Raw genomic sequence first — 23,527 nt, 5'->3', positions numbered from 1 at the left:
AGAGAGAGAGAGAGAGAGAGAGAGAGAGAGAGAGAGAGCATGACAGTCAGAGATCACAGATTCACTGGAAACAAGCAAGTTCTATTGTTTAAGGCAGTTCTGAGACAGGCTGAGAATCCAGGGTGGAGTTGGGCTCAGATCTTTATCTGAGCCATCACAAGGTCACTGTAAAGGAGAGGATGAGGTAAGGCAGGAGGCACAATGGTCATGGCCATCTTTGGAAAATACAATCTTCTGTGTGCATCAGTTTGACTGGATCTCAGAGTTGCCCTTCTGGAAAAGGAAGATGGGGTTGCTCCAGTCACAGAGGATCTCTGGGAAGAGTAGCAGATGGTAGAGGTGACTGGCAAGTTGGCTCGCACTGAGCCCTGTGTCTTACCTAGAGCATCAGTCATTGATCCATAAGGGAAAATGTGGGAGGGAGAACTCTGTTGACTGTGTGACCAATACCCACTCCTTCAGAGTTCCTTCCTGCATTGTAGAGATGGTCTTGAGATCCAGACTAAGGACCTTTGTGTGACTAAAATAAACAAGTGGGAAATACATAGCACTTGTAGGAAGATCCTATGAATCCTTGGACAGTGTCTATCTAAGTCACTGTGGTTGTCCCCACTGGTATGAGGATACTACTAGCATCTAGTGTGGAGGCCAGCCTGCTATTTCACAGCCCACAGTGTACCACACAGCCTCCTGCAGTGACTGCCACCCAGTCCTCTCAACTAGGACTGAAGCAGAGTTGCCAGGGGCTATTGCTGTTGTGAAAAAAAAAATGATCTTCTGTCCAAGCTTAGTGAGTAACCACGGGAAGACAATAGCAGCCTCTAGACATGTGTCCGGAGATAAAAGAGAATGTTCTCCAAGCATATTGTTCCTCCTTCCCCATGAAGATGCTGAAACTTGCTGGGAGTGGCATTATCTCCTGGGCATGTGATAAAGGTTCTAGAGGAACAGCATCTTCTAAAGAAGATTCTCAGGGCATGAGCAGCTCTTCTCCCCTGTGGTCCTTAGGAGGCACCATGTGGCATACAAAGATGAAGCTGCCATATTCCCTCGAGAAGGGTCTCACTTGGCTTTGAGGAATATTGGGGAATACAGACTCTAGTAAGTGGCTCTCTGTTTGAGACTGACTTTAGGATGGCTATAGCTGGTACCTAAGACAGTGGGTTATGGGTTGGCTATTTCCAGCAGAAAGAACACTCTTTAGTAACATCCCCTTCTTCCAGATGTATATTTCCAGGCCCCACTCCTTCTCTTGTTTTCTTCCATTGGTATTTCTACCCAACACACCTTCTTACTCAACTTCTGCTCCTCAGAAGAGCTCCATGGTCTCACCATGAGGCTGGACTCTGAAGGAAACAGCTTGGATACAAACCTCTATTCTAAAACACCCTCAGCCATATATTCTAGTTTGAATTCTGTTTTCTCTGGGAAAGGCAGCGGCATAAGGGAGGGAAGGCTTACACTTCCAGGGAAGCTAAACAGATCGCATCCATAGTCAGAAGCAGAGGGACCACACACCCATGCTGCCTTCTTACTTCTGCTCATCCTCAGTTAGCTTCCTTCACTCTTATACAGTTGAGAACTCAGCCTAGGGAATGATGTTGCCCATAGTCAGGGTACCACCTCAATTAACAATCAACATATGCACATGTCTCGAGTGCATGTGCGTGCATATGCGCACACACACACACACACAAACTGATAAGCCTCATACCAACCCAATCTAGACAACTTCTCAGTCAAGACCCTCCAAACCAGAACATCATGTGAACCAGAGACACTGCTCTACCTCAGTTGCCTCTGTCCTGTTTGGTACAATGGCACCCTTATGGGTTGCTCTCTAACTGGGATACCAGAAGAATAAAATAAGGCAAAACAGGTGAGAACTTTGGAAGGCCCCCAGAAAGACAGCCATCCCTGAAGTCAGCTTTCATTGGCACTGATGCACTGAGTCCACTCAAGAGGTCACTTCCCGTGAGTCCCTGATGACCTCTTCTCCTTGGAAGTCGGTAACTGTCCTCTGAAATAAGAAAACGGTCTCTAGGGATGGCTTAGATGACTGTGCTCTTCTGTACGGTCAATTGTATAGTTTTCTGGACTATTTATAATAGAATACCACAGGGTTGGGTGAGTAACTGAAATAGAAGAAATATATTACCTCACTATTATTCACATATATGTGTGTGTGTCATTCATATATACATATATATACACATATATATGTATATATACACATATATGTGAATGATATATATCATTCATATATATCATTCACACACACACATTATACATATACATATACGTAAAAGTGATGGCAGGATTGGTTTTGCCTCTATCTTTCCCTTGGGGTGTATGTGTCTGCCTGCTTATTATGTCTTCATTATGCACACTATGGCCTTCTCACTGTATACACATCCCTATGTGTGCACTGACCTTTTTATAAAGGTTTCTAGTCACCCATTTAATTTAATTGGCTTTCATATTTTTAGCACATGCACGAGTGTGTGCATACTTTGTTCTCGTGTGTGAATACAGAGAGACCACACACGCCACAGCGTGCATGAAGTGGTCTAAGGGCAACCTCAAGTATTCACTCACACCTTGGGATGAGGTCCCAGGCTGTGCTGCTCACAGGCTGCTCAGCCCTCAAGCTTCTGAGATTCTCCTGTCTCCACCGTCCACCTCACCATAGGGTTATGCTGCTGTGTCCAGGTTTTACATGGATTCTGAGGATTTGAACTCAGGTCCTTAGGCTTTCAAAGCAAGTGCTTTACACACCGAGCTATGTCTCCAGCCCAGTTTAATTAGTTAAGGTCACTGTCCATTTAGGACTCAACATAGACATCTCAGAACAGTTGACTGCCCCACCTGACTCCATTTTTTGTTTAGATGGCATCTCAACCTAGCCCACGCTGATTTCAAGCTTGCTATGCAGCTGACAATGACATTGAACTTCTGCTCCTCCTGCCTCCACCGCCTGAGTGCTGGGATCATGTGGGTGCACCGCCACACCCTTTGTACACAGTTCTGAGGATCAAACCCAGAGCGTATGCTAGACTGATACTGTACCTACTGTGTCAATTATCCAGCCCTTCAGCTACTCTTCCAGAGGATCCAGGTTCAATTCCTAGCACCCCCTTGGTGGCTCATAACTGTCTTTAATTCTAGTTGCAGGGGGTGAAATAACTTCTTTTGATCTCTGTGGCACCAGACATGCACATGGTACATAGACATACATGAAGGCAAAACATCTATACACATAAATATAAATTATATATGTATATATACATATACATATGTGTGTGTATGTGTGTGTATGTGTGTGTGTGTGTATGAGAGAGAGAGAGAGAGACAGAGAGAGAGAGAGAGACAGAGAGAGAGAGAGAGAACTAGAAATCTCGGGCCAGAAAATGAAACAGATACTCTCAGTGGCTCATTTCTGCAACAAAGCCATAGTCCGAAGGGCTCTACAACCTCCATAAACAGTGCCACCAACTGGCAGTCAAGTGTTAAAACAGATGAGCCTGGGGTGGAGGTGTTCACATCCAAATCATATTATTTAGTGTATTTCCCATGAAGAACAGATGGAAATAAGACTTTAGTGCTACGCGCAGCGTCTTGCTTTAGCAAACTTTAAATGTTAGCTGCATCCTTACCTCCACCGCCATCACTAAGGATGTTTGTTTTCCACCCAAGATAAAGACCAATCACAAAAGGGTACCCCCAAACTGAGGCACAGATGCTAGGCCTGAGGCGCAGATGCCAGCCCCTGGTGGGACGCCGCTGTTTGCTCATTTTGAGGGAAGGAAGATAAGCTTTGATTACCCTTAGCTGTAGCATTTGAAGGAAAGAAAAGGGGAGAGAGAGAAATGCCCAGAGAACATAAATTTGGCCACAGAAGCGATATTTAGATAAGATTTAAACGCAGCCAGCATTTAACCAGAAAAGCTTAGAGCTAGCATTAAATTCACATAAGTGCCAGAATTATGCACATGAGAGTCAGAAATATTAGCTTTGTCTCCATCATGGAGCAGGGGAGACTGTCTGGGAATGGATTATGGAGGGGACCCGAGAGTGTTACTCAATCATTCCTTGAAGCCGTCAGCATTGCAAAGTGCTGGTTAATAAATGATTTGACGTGTGCCATTAGTCACACTTGAAGGAGATGTGATAAAGTCAGTCAGTCAGTTCACCTAGGTTGTGTTGAATCCGGTTCATCTCCCAAAAGGGGTAGTCTGTGGGGTTTAAGTACCAGATGCTATGGACAGAAGGAGAGAGAGGACCTGCTCCTGTGGATTCCATAAGAAGAAACCCAATCTGTGCCTCTGGCCTCCTGCGTGAGGATCCCTGTCCACTTAGGAACTGAGACTCGTGCTTTCCCAGCTGATAGCCAGCCCATCAATACCAGGCCTTCCAGAGCTGGGAGAGAACAGGGCAGGCTACCTGGGGCAGTGCTGGTAAGGGACACTCATGTGTATGTGTCCTCCATAGAGAGGACTTGGGAGACACTTAAGACAGGGTAAGAACCAGGAGACAGCAGATGAGAAGTGTGACCAGAAGGTTTGAGTCACCACGGCCACTGTGCGGAATGACCATGAGCTTGGTGACTTCAGATATAAGACACATTCTCTGAAGCCACACTTCTCAGGAGCATCCTGTAGAAGCTTGCTGCTATGATCTGATTCTGAAGTCCTAGTGAATGAGATTCCAGCTGTTCTTGCCACGGAAACAAAAGTTGCTCACCCTGAGAGACAGGGATACGTTGTTTTCCTAGACTGTATTAAAGTCTCCAGTATCCACGTTAACCCCAAACTATCATTTTATAAACTTTCAATATACACAGTGATATATATTTCTACAAAGTTAATTAAAAAAAAAAAAAGAAAAGAAAAGAAAAAAAGATTAATCCTGGGAGCTGGCTCAGTTGGAAAATTACATTCCTGGAAAACACAAACCTTGAATTCAATCCCCCAAACTCACATTAACAAGCCAGGTACAGCTGTGCACACTGGTAACATTAGTAATAGGGAGGCACACACAGGAGGATCCCAGGGCCTTGCTGGCCAGCACACTGAGCCTAATTAGTGAGCCCCAGACCAATGAAAGAGGCTCTCTCAAAGGAAATGAACTGTATTCTTGAAATTGGTAGCTGAAATGAAACCTCTAGATTCCTCACGCATGTGCACATACATGTGTGTGCAAACACATACATTTTCCAAGTGGATAAAAAGCATGATTCATATATGCTGATGTCTCTAAGATGTATCGAAACCCTCCCAAACATATAGGCTTAGGAGAACTGTGTCCAGGAACCCCTTCAGGCTAGACCACCATCCATTTATCCTGCCCAAGCACTTCCTCCCTCCCTCACCACCTCGATGGGAAGTTGCCTGGCTATGTCTCTCCCCTGGATATTCCCAGTGTCTGCATCCACTTCCTCTCATTGGCCATCCTTTGTATTAGGAGGTCCCCTCCCACGACCTGGAGGGTGCAAGTGATGTGTGTGAGGTCACTTAAGACAGAGACCCCTTCTCTGTGGGGATCCCAACTACATTCTTGGCCCATTCTCAGTTTTTTGGATAATTCGTGCTCAATGAACCTGTGTTCCATCATCCGCCTCACTCATCCAGGCTTAACCTTCAAATGTCACCAGTTTGGCAGGTTCTGACTTATGAATACAGCCCTTGGAACCTGTCCCCTATGTTTGGGAGACCATCAGGGTAAGCCTCATGAAGTAAGGTAACAACCCATGGCTGTGGTGAATCACCCCAAGGAAGGGCTCTTCTCACCTGCATCTCTGACCCCCAATTGTGTCGGCAGCTATGTCCAACCCCAACTCTGAGATCGTGTGCTGACGTCGGCCACCATCTCACCAGCAGCCAGGTAGCACCTAGAGGGTAACAGGTGAACTTGGTCACTCTCTGTGGAGTGATAGTCCCCTCAAGACAGAAGGCAAGCCCCCAACAGCCTGAAGAACCAGAAATCACTATTGAGCAGCTCATTTGACTCTCTCAGAGTGTAGGATGTGGACTGCACCACGTGGGCATCTTCTGAGAACCACAGAGACATATTCTCAAGCCTCCAGCCCCACTCGAGGTGATTTGTCTTTGCCCTTGACTTAAATAATACCTCATAAACCCACATGTGAGTTCAACCCTTATTCCTGGACACAACATGTCCTGTGCACAGCTCTTGCCCCACAGACACGAGACATTGGTCCTGTGTATAGCCCTGCTCCTGAGTCCTCTGACCTTGTTTGCACAACCCTGCCTCCTCACAGATCCTACAAAGCCTCCTCTCCTGAATCCACACTTTGCCACTGTGTTCTGTCACCGCAAGGAATAAACGCTGAGTTAAAGAGCCAAGACGAAGCCAGTTATAAACTCAACATCATACTTAGTGCACCCCAGCCCACCGCTCCTTCAGTGCAAAGGCAGGCCATGTGGCTCTCTCGCTCTGGATGAGCTCCAAGCTCCTTTAAATGGGTCACCTGTTTGTCAGGAGAGCCCTGACAGTTACGTTCACAAAGGACTCAGTTGCTCTAAAAATGAGTCTTACCACCAATTTGTTACAGTATTCTTTCTTCCCTTCCCTCCCTCCCTTTCTTTTTCCTTCCTTCTTTCCTCATGTCTCTCTCTCCTTCCTCTTTCACCCTCCCTCATCTTTTCCTTGTCCCCTTCCTTCTTTCTCCCCCTCCCTCCCTCTCTTCTTGCCCCACATCCTGATCCCTTTCTCTCTTTCAAGAACTCTGATCCTCTGCAGATGCTCAACCTGAAGTATAAATGGAAATCCGGACAGAGAAAGGGCCTTAAATTAAAGACTCCCTGGGCTCTGAGGCAAGGCAAGCTCTGTCCAGACCACAAATTATAATAAGCCAGCCATCACGCTAGTCCCCCTGGACAGTGCAATCAGATTTAAGTACTTTTGCTATTGGCAGACATTAAAGATGACAAAGTCCTCCTCCATGGAGCCAGCTGCCCATTTCTTTCTCTCTTTACTGATCGACCTCCCCACCTAGGCTGAGCCTCACAATAGCCTGCCCTGTGTATCAGGCATCCATGCTGCCTCTATAGCAGACAAAAGCACTTTCATTAGAAAGGCCATTGTGATCTTTGCACAACCTACTCATTTCTGTCTGCTTTCCTTCACACCCCTTTAAGTGTTAAAAGTTGGTTTTTTCATCCCTTAAGGTGGGAATTAAGAGCCCTGGGCTAAAATTGCACCTGTGAGGGGGGCAGGGAAGACAGAGGGACAGAGAACCTTATCAAAGCCCCATACTCTTCAACATGGCCCTGGGGGATCATCAGTGTCCTTTGTTCTTGGGTTTGTCATATGTGAAGTGCTGCTGACAATCTTACCTGCCTCCTGTGTGGTCCTGATGCTGAGCTGATACTGGGTGAGCTCAGCATCTCTCCCTGACCTGTATCATAGCCAGTGATTAGTGAATTCCTCACCCCTGCTTCCTCTCCCTGTGCTGTCAAGCAAGGCACAAGTGAAGGGACCCATTCTCATCCCAGAATCCATCTTTGCATTCTACCCTGGGTCTACTCTCTACTAGAGCCAGTGAACCACAAATCAGCTGGCTCTTGGAAGAGTGCATTTATCCCCCTGTAGTTCTGAAGACTAGGGATCAGGGATCAGGAATCTGTCTGGTATTGTTTGGCTTCCAATCAGACTTGTCTCATTCCTTACTCTCCCTGATCTCCATGCTCATAGCACAGCCTCCTACCCCCATGGCCACAGTGTCTTCTCCCTTCTCCTAAATTACCAGTAGCCTTCTCAAAAGGACATCTAGAACAGAGCCAAAACCAACCCAAACATTTAAGGCTAATCCCCATCAATCAAGAGCCTTCACTTTAAGGCTAGCGAGATGGCTCAGGAGTTAAAAGTGCTTACTTTGAGAGTGTGAAGACCTGGGTTTAGATCACCAAAACCCGCATAAATAGCAGGTGAGCATGGCAGCCTGTCTGTGATTTTAGTCTTGGAGGACAGACACAAAGAACAAACTGCCGGGTGCGATTAGCCATTTAGATGAGCTCTGAATTTGACTAAGCAACTCTACCTTGATGGATAAGGTGAGCGATGGATGAAGGATGGATTTTTGACATCGACTTTTGTGTTCCTCATGCATATATACACACACACACACACATACACACACATGCTTACAAATGTGCACACACAGACACAAAGAGAAAAGTAAATAAATAATCAAATAAATAAACATATACAACTCTACTTACCACTCCAGTGGATCAAAGATCCTTAGTCATGCCAGCAGGATCTGCTCTGATAGCAGGTACTTCATTCAAAGAGACTGCCTGTGCCTGCTCTGCCTCACAATGATGAATCCCAAATATGGCACTGCCCTATTCCCTGGTCTGTGGACTGCAATGAAGTTCACCTCCCCCTGCCCTGCTTCTCTCCCTCCTCCCCACCAGGTTTCTGACAGATGTGACTATGTCTTTGTCAATGGGAAGGAAATGAAGGGCAAGGTGAACGTGGTAGTCAGCTTCACCTACCAGCACCTGAGCAGCCCCCTGGAGATGACAGTGTGGGTACCACGGCTACCTCTGCAGATTGAGGTCTCAGACATGGAGCTGAACCAGATCAAGGGCTGGCGGGTCCCCGTTGTCTCCAACAAAAGGTAGGTGTATATAAACATGTACATGTGAGAGTGCCTGAGTGTGTGCATGCATGCATACGTGTGTTGTGCATTGAGCATCCATAGCAGAAAGTCATGTCCACTATGGTTAAACTTGAGGAGGGAAGCAGACAGATGGCTAGCTTCAGGTAAGAGTAGATACAAGGGTTCACATGGTGATTTACTGTGACCAAGTGCCTAGACTCTGCCTTGTAGACAACTAGACTCCAGCCACAAGCACCACCTACAGAAAGATGAGCTTGGGGACAGGGAGGAAGTCATGTGGATGAGACTCAGGCTAAGAAGAGAACTGACTTTAGGGAGAAACAAGCAACAGATGTCATTCCATAAGCCAGAGCAGATCGGAGTTCTTGGCCCTGGTGAGAAGTCTGAAGCTTGTCTGCCATAGTGTACCTGTCATACCATGGGATGTAGCTTGGTAGAGAGGTTAGCCTCCCATCATCCATCAGAAGGCCAGATGAGGATGGAGAGGTAGAGTCACAATGCTCAGGCTCTGCTTTCTGAATGTCACTGCAGGGATGCCTGTGCACACAGTCATACACTGGAGACATTTCAAGTGTCAGGGTAAGCATGAGTCCTGTCACATAAGGAGAGACTCCTGTGGGCTATGGGTGCATAGCAGAGGAATCAGTTGTCACTCAAGAGGACCTTGTTATTCTTCACCTTTGAAGTTCACCCCTCTAGTCCTGTGACCTCTGGAAGAGGCTATAGCTGGAGGACAAAGGTGGTGGATGCAGCAGACAGTGGGAAGATAGTCCTTAGAGATATTTCTTTGGAAAACTGGGTTGCAAGGAGCTGGGATAGAGTGAGTGGTGCTGGTGCTGGTGCTGGTGCTGGTGATGATGATGATGATGATGATGATGATGTAGTTGACAGATACCTAGCCAGGTCTGGTAAATGGTAGTCTCAGATGCCACCATAGCTGATGGGCTCCCTCAGAAGTGGACAGTCAACATGTGAATGGAAGTTGAGTTGATGGTGGGAATGGACCAGTGTATACAAGATATCAGAGAAGGAACAGCCAACATCTGTCCATTTGGAGCCACCTGTTCCTGTCTGTCTTGATTATAGTATCTCACTAACCTTATAGTAAATGCTCGCCTCTTTTGGGTGACAACCAAGGCGTATTAGCCACATATTACTGTATGTCCTGGTTGGCCTTGATCGTTAACTTGACACAGCCAAGAATCATCAAAGTGGAAAATCTCTATTGAGGAATTGCCTGGATTGGGTTGATCTATGTGATTGTTTGTAGGGAATTGTCTTAATTATTAATTGCTCGCTCTGGGTTGCATGATTTACTACACAAGTGGTCATGGGCTAAATAGGAGAGCTAGCTAAGCATGAGTCAGAAAGCCAGCAGACAGCATGGACCTTCTCTTCAAGTTCTCACTGGAGTTCCTGCCCCAGCTTCCCTCAATGATGGATTCTGACTGGGAAGTGTAAGCCAAAAAGACCCCTTGCCTCCCCCAAGTTGCTCTGGGTCAAGAGCGCTTTTATCAAAGCATCAGAAAGGAAACCTGAAAACACTGTATGATCAGGACCTTAATCTGAAACTCGGTGTGGCTTGAAGAACGGTGTGTTTAGACTCCCAGATTCTGCACAGGAGCAGTTGGGTGTGGCTTACTGAAGTACCAGGAGCTGAGGTCTCAAAAGCCAAATTCTGTTAGAGAGGTTGGCACCCCATCTGGAGGCTCCTGCAGAGAAGCATTGTTCATAGAGTTCATAGAGTTCCACTCCTCACTAGCTGCTGATCAGTAGAGAAAGGTACCTGTCGGGTGGATGTGTCCCTAGGGAAGCTCAGAAGATGGTACCTTGCTTCATCAGAGTGGACCAGGGACAGAAGCCACTGAAGAACACAGACCACACTGATGTCAGTAACTTAAAACCCAATCATAAAGCCAGGTACTTGGGAAGCTGAGGCAGGAGAATTGTAGCCTTGGGTACATAGTGGGACCTCATATTAAGAAACAAATAAAAGGTCCTGTGAACTCTCGTTGCAGTTCCCAATTTACCTATTCTCTGATCAAATCAACCCAGAGATGGCAGTGCATTCCTCGATACTTAACCAAATGTTCTGGGTTCCTGAATGAAAGACACACACACACACACACACACATGCATGCACAGCCTTCTATTTCAATATGCCTTAAGCAGTTCAAAGGCTGGCCCACTTCTTAAGCTCTATGTGGCTAACACCCCTCCTCTGATATCCCTGAGTTATTACATACTAAAATCTATACTCAATCTTTACAGCCCTAAACCCAATTGGAGAGCCCTAGAGCTGTTCTTTTCTGGCTAGTACATGATTGCTATGTTTTCTCTTCTGCACCTCTCAGACCTGGTTCGTATGCCTTTCCCATCATAGCAATTCTGTTCCATCTTCCCCACTTGGTCCCCTTGCTTGGGAAATCTAAAGTCCCGCCTCTGTCTTTCTGCCTAGCTGCTGACACCTTTTTTTTACCAATCAGAACCAACTGGGCACAAAGACCCTCAGTGTCTTACATGCAGACATGCAGATTTCCATGTGATTTTGGGAACCCACTTAACATAATGCAAGCATTAGACCAAATCCACAACAAACTCTTCCTTCCAACAACCATTACCTGAATGTAAAACCTCAAAGAGCCTTTGAGCCTTGATAGCTATTGGCAAGTAAAGGTGGCTAGGGAAGGCAAGACACTGTCTTTGGTGGTTTAACAACCGGTAAGATGCCCAGATTCCTGTAACTAAACTCTCACACTTGTCCCTGGAAGCAATCCTAGTGAAACTCATTGGTTCATCATCCAAAACAACGAAAGACACAAAGTAGAAAGGCTGGTTAGTATAAGAAAGACGATCAGTGGGAGGGGATGAAAGAGGGTAATGGCAAGGATTGCTATGATTAAAATACATCATGCACATGCATGAAAATGTCCTAATGAAACCCTTTACTACATATCATTAATATAGGGTTAATTAACATGTTGATGATGGGAGGGGCTATCCAATCACTTTTGAATAGTTATAAAACACAATATATGTTCCTGACAAAAGGAGTTGGTACAGAGTAAATGCCAGGAGGTGTGAGCCTTTGAGAAGATCTTAACCACCTGTCATGGCTCTCTGTTCCTTCCAATCAGAACGCTTGTCACACTGGTGGTTTAGCACCCTGAATCTTCTGTGTATGGCTGAGCCTTAAGCAAGCCAGAGCTCTTTGGAGGTAGAGACTCACTGAGCCCCCCAAGTGGCTCCAACAAGTAAATACTTTTTGACAGGCCAGCTCGGGACAGTGAGGAGGAAGATGATGATGAGAAGAAGGGCCGAGGCTGCACCCTTCAGTACCAGCACGCCATGGTGCGAGTCTTGACCCAATTTGTGGCTGAGGCGCCCGATCCCGGGGGACACCTGGCCTACCTACTGGGCTCTGACTGGCAGGTGGACATCACGGAGCTGATAACTGACTTCATGCAGGTGGAGGAGCCCAGGATTGCTAAGCTGCAAGGAGGGCAGATCCTGACTGGCCTGGAGCTGGGCATGACCACTATTCAGGTGAGGCATCAGCAGAGTTGAGCAGGGCTTTCTGTACCCCTGCTCTGCCAGGTGAATTGCTCAACTGTCTGTCATTGCTCAGAACAGAGACTCCTTTGGGGCTCACTTTAGTGAAATCACCAACAGTTTGGGTATGATACAGAACAAGGGCCCTGAGACACCTCGCACAATACATGGGAGACACAGGGCTATACTTCTTGGTCATGTCCCCTAGCCATAGCAGGTCTTACTATCTTGAGAAGCTAAACCCTAGATAGAAGTTCACCCTGCCTGGATCACAAGCCTGGCCAGCTCCTTGATATTGACCATAGTCACCTGAACCTTCTATCCCTCCACAACTGAGAGTTTTTCCTTGACCTATACACACACACACACACACATATTAATAATAATAATAATAATAATAATAATAATAATAATAATAAAATGAAAACATTACATTTAATGTTACTTATATCAAACAACTAAGAAGAAAGTTGAAAGACAATGTCAACACCTAGGAGCCCAGACCTAGATAAGGGTTTATCTTATCTAGGCTTTAAACATTCACTTTGAAACATGATTCAAGTCCAGAAAGGAATTGCATGGTGACGAGGAGGAGAAGGGCAGCCTTCCTAGGCAGGCAGCATAGAGAGTGTGTCAGGAGGGCATTCAGTCCTAAGACCATTTCCCTCAGGCCCACGGAGTTCCCAAAAGAACAATTCATTTATTCATGTTCTTCTGGAGACTTTCCTCTCATGCTGTCTTAAGGTTTTACTCCTGTGAACAGACACCATGACCAAAGCAGCTCTTATAAAGGACAACATTTAATTGGGGCTGGCTTGCAGGCTCAGAGGTTCAGTCCATTATCATCAAGGCAGGAGATGGCAGCATCCAGGCAGGCATGGTGTGGGAGGAGCTGAGAGTTCTGCATTCTGTTCTGAAGACAAATAGGAGAAGACTAGCTCCCAAGTGGCTAGGAGGAAGCTCTCAAAGCCCACACCCACAGTGACACACCTACTCCAACAAGGCCATACCTTCAAGCAGTATCACTCCCTGGGCCAAGCACATTCAAACCACCACATATGCCCATTGTCATTTGAACAGTCAAGATAGATAAACTGGTGATGGTTGGATGGAACATGAGCTCTAGAGACCCTTTGAAAATTGGTTTGTTGAAATGCTGCCCCAAAATTCAAAGGTCAAAAGAGCAGATGGACAAAGGAGCAGACATAATTCACCCAGGGGCATTGAGAATGCATAGTACATGGTGAAAGCCCACTCTACATCCTTCAAAAGCAAGGCTGGGCTGGAGAGAATCATGTTCTGTGGTCACTAGAGGTGTACAGAGGGAATCAAGATTGGAATATCAGCACCAGGTTGGACTCAGAGTGGATGTGGAGAGAGTGGGTGTCGTGGGGCAAGACAAGATTTCAAGATGCCACTGGATCTCATGGCTCAGTTTCTCAAAGAGTAGAATTGAAGTCTGATGTGTTGGTGGAAGCCTTTATAGTACCAGCACTAGGAAAATAGAGACAGACCTCTATGAGTTCAAGACTAGCTTGATCTACATAGCAAGTTTCAGATCAGCCAGGGTTAGACAGTGAGACCCTGTTTCAAAAAAAAGAAAAAGAAAAATCTCTAACTGTAGAAATGCAAGTCCCAGAGTAGGAGATAGATTAGATGGTCTTTGGACCAGGAAGCCCTACTTTCTATTTTGAGACTTGTTTTTAAGTATTTTTATTTTATTTGTATGGGTATTTTCCCTGCATATATGTATATGCACCACATACATGCCTGGAACCAGAAGGGAGTTTCATCCCCTGGAGTTATAGATGGCTGTAATGCATCACATGGATTCTAGGAACTGAACCTAAGTCATCTACAAGATGCTAGTGTTCTTATCCACTGAGCCATCACCCCAGCCCCAAGAAGCCATACTTTATAGTACATGCTGGGTTTCCCATGTGAAACAGAAATAAATATACAGTTAGGGTGTAAAGTCATGGTTCTCTGGGGGACATGAAGTCATTTGGAAATTGCATAATTTTAAATAAGGGTGCACTGGTAATAGTAGGAATGGCCTGTGCTGTGTACAGGAGTCACCACACTCAAAAGAACAATGACACTAAACCCTCTTGCTGAGGATAAGGATAGAATACAGTGACAACTGGAGTTGGTGTGTGAGATTTGGAGGGTAACATGGACTTGCTACCTGCTCCATGTTGTTATGTAGAAGACTGCATCATTACACTCCCGTGATTAAGACTTAGTTTAAGAGGAAGCCTGCTTACGCTCCCATGGGCTCATTGGGGGCTCCCGTCTCTCACTATTCCTGCATGCCCTCATTTATAACATGGGATGGCTGGAATGCTGTGACCACAGAGAGCTTCCCCTTTGTCATGTTGGCTCTGCCCTCCAGATCCTGTCCCCTCTGTCGGATGCCATCCTTGCCGAGAAGACCATCACTGTACTGGATGAGAAGGTGACCATCACAGACCTCGGGGTCCAGCTGGTAACAGGGCTCTCGCTATCCCTGCAGCTCAGCCCCGGGAGCAACAGAGCCATCTTTGCCACTGCCATGGCTCAGGAACTTCTGCAGAGGCCCAAACAGGTAAGGAAGTGGCACTCGAGACACCCATCAGCTGAGTCTTACTCCAAGTGAGATCAGCACACTGTAGATAAGGTCAACTATATACCAGGTGAGGTCAGTATCCACCAGAGCAGTCACACATTAAGTAGACTGTTGTCGAAATTTGTAATCCCAATCAGGGGTTTCTACCCTGCCTTTGACCATTTAGTTTCTGAATAAAAGATATATACAACCTTTATATTTATAATAAGCCTTATTCAGCACAAGAGCTGGACAGATATCCACCCTCTATGTTATTAAAATCTACTTTCCTATCCCTGAGTTATTACTTACTATGACTCATCTGGGCTGCTCTTAACTCCAATTGGCCAGTACTTGGGGCCATGTTTTCATGACTCACCTAACCTATGGCACCTTCTCCTCCATTTGCCTTCTTCTCTCTCTTTCTCCCTCATAATTTTCCTCTGACACCCCTCCCCAAGTGTAGAAACCCTAAAACCCACCTATGTCTCTTCTGCCCAGCTGTTGACATCTTTATTCATCAATCAGAAATAACCTGGGGGCAAGGTCACATAGTGTCACTTGGGTCTATCCCGAACTCTCATCTCTAGGGCAAACAGATCTTGAGGAACCAGTGTTAGCATTAGAATACAAGCAGCATCAGGCCAACCCACTAGAGTAGACTTCACACCAGATGACTATTCCATTATGAGAACCCCACAGCAGGTGGGGGCTTTTACTAGGAGATCAGCATACTCCGAACAGACATCACATGTCCAGTGTTTCTTGACTGCAAAGAAGCTGCTAACATATGATGGCAAAACCTCTTGCCTCCTAGCTTACTAAAACAATGGGCAAACACTATAGCAGGTAGCCAACAGCCAGAGTAAACTCTCTGAAGAGATGCTCCCCTGTCCTCCACACTCAAGTGTGTGAGAGTGGGTCACACTCTCCTCCTGTCTAAATAGCTCTATCTGCCATACTGACCTCACCCAGCAGTGGGAGAGAGGTAGAGACAGGAACAGACTCAGGATTGCCACAGCCTACAGCCAGGCTCCAGCAGGTTTGGAGACTGAGCTAAAGAGTATGCTACCTCTTCTTGTTGCTCAGGCAGAAGTAGAGAACTGACTTGAGGTCATATAGTTCTTCTCGCTGTCTTTGAAGCCAGTGTACTAAGAGGCTGTATTGTGCATTTGTGTTATGTATATGGATATGCATTCGATTTCTGTTGCTGTGATAAACACCACGTCCTATAGCAACTTGATGAAGAAACAGGTCATTTCACCGACAGCTCATGGTCCACCATTGAGGAAAATAAGGGCAGAAGCTCAAGGTAGAAACTGAAGCAGAGGCCATGTTAGAATTCTGCTTACCGGCTTGCTCTTCATGGCTTTCTCAGCCTTCCTTCTTACACCACTGAGGGCCACCTTCCCAGAGGTGGCTCTACCCACTGTGAGCTGGACCTACTCATGTCAATCATTAATCAAAAAATAAAAATAAAAATAAACAAACAAAAAACAACAACAACCAAAAAAACTGCTCCATAGAGTGACCTCCAGGCCAATGTGATGGAGGCATTTTCTCATTTGAAGATACCTCTTCCCAGATGACTCTAGCTTTGTCAAGTTGACAAAAGTTCAGCCAACATAGGACATATGTTTGTAGACGTGCCAGTGCCAGTCTGTGTGTCTTACGTATGCTCATGTATGTGTCTCTATGTGGATATATGTACATCTTGTGTATTGTATGGTCTGTTATGTATGGTTTTGTGTTGTATATGTGCCTATGTGTAGATTTCTGTGCCTGTGGGAACAAACTGTGTGCTGGGTGTATGTATGGATGAATCTTGTTTATGTATCCTGTATTGTGTGAATCATTGGTTGTATACATGTTTGTGTATGTACCTGCATGTGTACTGTATATTTGTGTGTGTGTGTGTGTGTGTGTGTGTGTGTGTGTGTGTATGGAGCATGTATTGCTTGTATGGTGTGGGCACTGTGATTGTGAAAGTACTCCAAAGTGTACAGTTTTATGGTATGTGACCCTGTGTGTATGCACTTGTGCACACATCTGTGTACTGACCCAGTGGTATCACAGATAGAATGTGATTACCTTCCGATTCTGAGGTGGACAGACATTATTTCTTAGATGGAGCATAGAGAATGAGGTGAACATTACAGCAAAAGACAGCAATCAGTTCTCCCTGCGTGGGATCACATTCATCCAACTCACAGAGAGATTTTTCTGGAAGCTTCAGAAACCCTTCCTCCACTGTTACCTTCAGTGGGGGAGGGTTGCTAGACTCAGCCTCCCTTGAAGCACCAGGCATCAGCAGAGACTGACCACACTCACAGCAGGAAGAAAATGGAGTCCAACCCACCACCTCGGAGCCTTCTATCTTCCAGCTGGACCTGCTCCTCAAGTTTCCCTCTCAGATGCTAGCCAATTATTAAGCCCTGATCACATAGTCTTATGTAGGGGATTTGGTATTTAAAAGAGAGAGAGTAGATATTCCTAGTAACAGATATGAATTCTTGGCAAAAATCAAACCTCCTTTTGTTTAGAAGGATGGACACCAGCCTGCAAAGTGCAGATAGGAAAGGAGAGAGATGAGCTCTCTTCCTAGCTCAGTGGATGATAAAATCAGACCGCCACCAGTTAGGAATTAAAAAGTGATAAGACACAGCCAGAATAGAGATAATCCATCCCTGACATGCTGAGTGTCACCTGCTCCCCTAAGGGTAGCTCTGGGGTTGGTTGCATGGTCCTTGGTCTCCTTATACAGCTTGGCTCTGCGCTGACAAATTCGAAAAGCTAGGCGTCCATATACATCTCCTGCTGAGATTTCCTAGCATAGTAGAACAGGCTGGTGGATCAGTGCTGGGTCCTGTGACTTTTTTGCACTGCATCCTGGCTGATTTTCTACACAGCGACTGGTTCAGATTAACATGTAATAAAAGGAAGCTGTGGAAGCCACAAACTGCCTTTGAGAATCTTGTTTTGTTCCTTCCAAGCTAAACACCATCCATGAAACATTGACTTTGGTCACCAGTGAGGGCTGTTAAGATGAGAAAGAAAGAAAGAAAGAAAGAAAGAAAGAAAGAAAGAAAGAAAGAAAGAAAGAAAGAAAGAAAGAAAGAAAGAAAGAAAGAAAGAAAGGGAAANAAGAAAGAAAGAAAGAAAGAAAGAAAGAAAGAAAGAAAGAAAGAAAGAAAGAAAGAAAGAAAGAAAGAAAGAAAGGGAAAAAGGGAAAAAGGGAAAAAGGGAAAAAGGGAAAAAGGGAAAAAGGGAAAAAGGGAAAAAGGGAAAAAGGGAAAAAGGGAAAGGGAAAGGGAAAAAGGGAAAGGGAAAGAGAACCAATAGTAGTAAGGAAGTAGGTAGAAGATGGGAGACTCAGATCCTGGCTGGCAGACCCAGGTCATCTGGTTCCCACACCCTGAAATCTTACCATTTTTTTAAAATCTTACTGTGCATAACTACCACATTCATGTCTTTCCTTATCTCTTGCGCTATCATGGTGGCCCCAAGGGGGGGGGGGAGCTTAGTCCTCAGTTTTACTTAAGTTCTCCCCATTCATCTTTTGTGCTAATCTCTCAGTCTGTCTTTCTTCTTTCAGATATAAAAGAGAGAGGGAGGGGGAGGGCATGGCCCCACTCAGTGATGCTCAGCTTAAGGGATATCATGGCAGTCTCCTTTCTAACTAGCAGAAGCCAACAGGTAATGTGTGGGTCTCTTGAGGGCTGTTCCCAGGCTGGGCTTGAATATGTACATTGTGGAAGATGGAGAAAGGGCTTGGGGCAGAGTAGGCTCTCCAGGGAACTGGAGGAGGAAGAAGGCAGAGGAAGTGCTTAGCCACCAGCATATCGAAGATCAAAGGCTTTACTACAACTCAAGCTGTGAATGAATGGAGACCTCTAAGCACAGAGTATAGAAGGCAAGAGATGGAGGCACACAGAGACCCCAGCTGTAGGCTGCTTTTGTGTCCCCAGGTTTCTTCTCATTGGTTGACATAGAGGCAAAGTCCCTTACTATCTCTAGCTGATTCCACACCTACCTTAAGCCATTGCTTTAGCTCCAGGTGAGCACAAGCCAGTTATATCCAAGAGAAGGTAAGATGGGTGAAACCATGGCCTTCTGTGGTCCTGCGGGTCATCTCTCTACCCATCCAAATCAATGCCCTCCATATGTGTTGACAATGTGACTGGATGCTACAATGGTGTCAGATGGCATTGATGACCACATTAAATTTATACCCATGACAATCATGAAGGAGCCCCCTCACTGGCCATACTGTTTCACAAGCCATTTATAATTGTACCAAAGTAGATCCTGGGCAGTCTCTGAGCCTGCCCTGTCTTCTAACAGATAAGAAAGTAAGTCAATCTTAATTTGTTTTTGGAGACCAGGCTACCCCCAAAACTCATTGCATAGTCAAGGATGACTTTGAACTTCTAATCTACTGCCTCCATTTCCTGAGTGCTGAGATTAGAGCTGGGTGCCCACCTGGGTTAATGTGGTGCCAGGGATGGAAGTCAGGGCTTTACATTTTCTAGGCAAGTACTCTATGAACTGAGCTAGAGCCCCAGCCTCCAATTCCAATCTTAGTTTGGAAGGCTTAATCTGACCCTATTCATCACCCCTGCCCACCCTTCTGTTGCTTATAGTAATTCACACCCCTTTAATGGTAGAGTGTCTCGTGGCTTTCTCTACGTTGTCTAACTGGCTTTTCCTTGAAGCCACAAGAAAATTTCACACACATACACACACACACACACACACACAGAAAGAGACAGACAGACAGACAGACAGACAGACAGAGACAGAGAGCGACAGAAGGACAGAGAGACAGAGAAAGAGACAGAGAAACTGTTTGCTGAAACTCCAGACACATGTTGACCCACTTCTCTTGCTCCACAGGAAGCAGCCATCAGCTGCTGGGTGCAGTTCAGCGACGGCTCTGTCACACCCTTGGACATTTATGATGAGAAGGACTTCTCCCTGATGGCTACGTCCTTGGACGAGAAAGTCGTCTCCATCCTCCAGGACCCCAAATTCAAGTGGCCTATCATTGCTGCAGAAAACGAAGGACAGGGGGCCCTGGTTAAGGTCGAGATGCTCATCAGTGAATCTTGTCAGAAGTCTAAGCGGAAGAGCGTGCTGGCTGTGGGAACAGCCAGCATCAAGGTTAAATTTGGACAGAATGATGCGAACCCCAACAGCAGTGAGAGTGGACACCTTGGGGCTGGGCTTCATGTGGAGAATATCAATGACAGGAGGTCCAAAAAGCCTTTTCAGGAATGGGGGAGCCCCGAGGGGCCATTCTATAGCAGCTCATCCATAGGGCTCATGGAGGGATGGGGCAGTACCACCAAGAGGCCAACTTTCCAGAAGAAGGAAGGCCAGGAAAACCTGTTAGATGACATCATCCTCTCTCAGACCATGGCCACAGACCTCACCAGCTTCCCAGACCAAATGGACCTCCTCCCCGGGAGCAATGTGGGCACTGAGGAACATGACCTTGATCAGGCAGCCAAGGGACTGAGTGACCTCGAAATTGGCATGTATGCTCTGCTGGGTGTCTTCTGCCTGGCTATCTTGGTGTTCTTAATTAACTGTGTGACTTTTGCCCTGAAGTACAGGCACAAACAGGTTCCCTTTGAGGAGCAAGAAGGTCTGAGTCACTCTCACGACTGGGTTGGGCTGAGCAACCGGACAGAGCTGTTGGGGAACCATATAAACTTCTCCTCCTCCCAAGAGGAGCAGATCACCGCTATTGACAGGGGTCTGGACTTTGAGGAGAGCAAACTCCTTCTCAGCTCAAACTCTCAGAACAGCATCAATGGACAGATGTTCAGGTCCACAGGAGCCATGCTCACAGACGACCAAGAACAGAAAAGCGAACCCCCTACCTCCCCTACCTCCAAAAGGAAAAGAGTGACATTTTCCACATTCTCCGCCATCTCCTCAGACGATGGGTGTCCTTCTGGGAACACCATGGTGTTGAGTAATGAGGATGACATTAAGTGGGTCTGCCAGGGCCTGGATCCTGGCGAGTGCACAGAACCTCACAGTTGCATGGAGAGGCTACATGAGCACGTATAACGGGGACACCAATGTTGTTCTTACCTTTCAGCCTTTAACCCACTTGGGTATGGGGAGTAGACATGTACCCAGGGGAGAAATGAGACAAGAGGACACCACAAGGGCAGCACTGTCCATAGAACCCTGGGAAATGATCCCCTGTTAGCTGGGGAGGGCCAGAGTCATGGTATCCATGCACTTGCTGGTGAATGATGCTTTGGTTCGACTTAGGAGGTTTAGTGTGCATGGCAAGATGTTGTCAAACCTGGAACAAAGATGCGCGTTTAAGGGTTCATCACAGGGAAGAACTCGCGCAATTTGGTTTCTTGTCAGATCCATGTTGCTCCGATAATCACTATTTCAGACCATGAAAAAAGAGAGGAAAAAAAAATCGAAGGCTCAGGTTGAGCATGCGTGGGTCAGAGGCAAGAGGCATGGCATTGAGTGGATCAGCACGGCTAACTCGAAGTATGCTCACAGGCAGAGTGTAGCACTGAAGCTGGCTATGGGAGGCAGGGTATTGAGCTGGTTCCCAAAGATGGGGGTCCAAGTTGGCCAGGGATTATTGACAGGCTAAGGAAGAGGTTAGCAGGGCAGAAAGGAAATGGGTAAACAAGCCCACAACTAGCTTTGTAACTACATGCCAAGAAACATACATACATATATACATACACACACACATACATACACACATACATACATACATACACACATACATGCACACATATACACATACATACATTATACACACATATACCTACATACATAAACACATACATACATAAACATACATACATACATATATACATACATACATACATACATACATAAACACATACATACATTACACACACATATATCACTGGAGCAGTTGAGAGAAACTTCCTGTCTATAGGACACTGGATACAAACCCCACTGCTCCTTAATGCAAATTCACAAGATTTGAACTTGATCACTACACTCTACTGACACTCTTCAGCCATTGGTTATGTGCAAGTGAGGAAAGAAGAGTGTTTCCCAGAATTTGCTCCCTGCCTCAAGTTCCCCTGAGCTTCCTGTCAACTTCAGGTGACATTCTATAGAGGAGGTCCCAGGGACACATATCCCTGTAAAGACACTGGTCTCCAGAGTGTAAACAGGACTCGGGGTGAATTCCCCACCCCGCCCTTGCTTTCCTAGAAACCACAGAGAACCTGTTTTGTGATGGGCTCTGCCGCCCCTCATATTGGGTCTCCTGTCCAAGAATTTGTCATCAGGGTATTTTAAGACAGAGCCATCTGTTCAGTGCAGGTTGGCTCTTTTGAACTGCAAGAGAAGAGTGTCAGGGACGTTGGCTTGCGCATGCTTGGACAGCATGAGAGGTGAGCGGGTATGGGTAGGTGTATGCATGTGTATAAGGGTATGCGTGCGTCTGCGTGTGGGTGTGCACACAGTGGGTAGCTGTGCATCTGTGGAGGCTGTGCGTGTGTCTGTGGGTGCGTGTGCGGGTGTAGCTATCCTTGCAAGCACTTGGACCCCCAAATCATCCCCAAAAGGATTAGCATTGCTTAACGTCAAAATGTCTCTACAATCCCTCAAGATGCTGAGTCTATGGAGATGGTAAGGGAGGCATGATCGGGAGATCCCCCACCCCAACCCTGGTCTCACTATGAAGTAAGGATGATGGGTTGAGGAGTAGCCGTGACCTTGAAGGGTAAAGGAGACTAGTCTCTGGGTAATTCTAACACTGTTATTTCCTTCTCTTTTCTTTCCCATTACTTTCTGTCTTCATTGCCTTGTCTCTTTCCTCATCTCCCTCCCCTCCCCCTCCTCTTATTATTCTTACCCGGATCATATAAGAGAACCTCTCTAGAGGACTGCAAGTCCCACCTCCTCTCCTTCCCCTCAAGGCCCTCTCCCCTCTGACTGTGGTGCTAATCCTTTTGTTCTGACAGCCAGCAAGCCACCCAGCTCCCAGCTCCCAGTAGACTCTTCTTTGTTTGGGTGGGTAACTTCACCACTGCAATCCTTTGCTTTCCATTGCCCACTTTCTGATTTCTTTCCCCTTCTTACCCATGTGATGTTTCCTTGACTACTGCAGCAGATGCCTGTTCTCAAATCCCTCCACGTGTAGAATGTATTGTAGATTGTAAGAATGTAATCTATATTTATAAACTTACTGACTGTAAATATAAAACATGCACTCTGCAGCTTCATGGCTGGCCTTTGTCTTTCAACACGCTGACCCCCCCTCCCCGACTCCCCCAACCCTCCTCCCAGGGCCCCTGGCATCCATTGCAAATGGCTTTCCCAATGCTATGGCTTTTGGTAAATGAAAATGTAGATTAAAGAGCCGGGTGCAATCCAATTACACCCTGACATCCTGTAATGCTGCTCCCGGCATCGAGGCGATGCTGACACATGATGACAGAGTGTACCATGTGCTGAGTGTCTCTCCTTCAGGACCTGAAAGGATTTGAAGATAAATCATATGTGTAAATCTCTCCTAAAAGCCTGCTGACAGATGGTAGATGGGAGCCTCAAAGGCAAGCATTTGGCCCAGCCTCCCCGTGTGCTGGAGCAATGAGGGCACTCTGTCCTCCCCTTGGGTTTCCTAAGTATTTACTCACAGCTGTATTCAAAACTTGACCTTGGCGGATGAGGCGGTACAGATTCAGAACACACAAATCGCTAAACAC

At 46.2% G+C, this 23,527-nt stretch overlaps 1 protein-coding gene across 2 annotated transcripts in view; it reads left to right on the top strand.

The window, feature by feature from the left end:
• Tmem132d (transmembrane protein 132D) overlaps window positions 1–23,031 on the top strand; it is a 643,700-nt gene extending 620,669 nt beyond the window's left edge. The window contains exons 6-10 of one of the 2 annotated variants that reach the window (XM_029476942.1): window positions 8,442–8,647; window positions 11,923–12,001; window positions 12,119–12,196; window positions 14,598–14,789; window positions 19,686–23,031. In XM_029476942.1, the coding sequence (XP_029332802.1) occupies window positions 8,442–8,647; window positions 11,923–12,001; window positions 12,119–12,196; window positions 14,598–14,789; window positions 19,686–20,870 (1,740 nt within the window). In that variant the 3' untranslated portion in view covers window positions 20,871–23,031. Of the gene's footprint in view, window positions 1–8,441; window positions 8,648–11,922; window positions 12,197–14,597; window positions 14,790–19,685 lie in introns of both variants that reach the window. The other variant, XM_021163504.1, reaches the window with a different exon arrangement.
• The last annotated feature ends 496 nt before the right edge of the window (window positions 23,032–23,527 follow it).

The sequence above is a fragment of the Mus caroli genome, chromosome 5 (assembly GCF_900094665.2).
Source record: "Mus caroli chromosome 5, CAROLI_EIJ_v1.1, whole genome shotgun sequence".
NCBI classification, from domain to species: Eukaryota; Metazoa; Chordata; class Mammalia; order Rodentia; family Muridae; genus Mus; species Mus caroli.
This window is presented reverse-complemented; position numbering and strand designations above follow the sequence as displayed.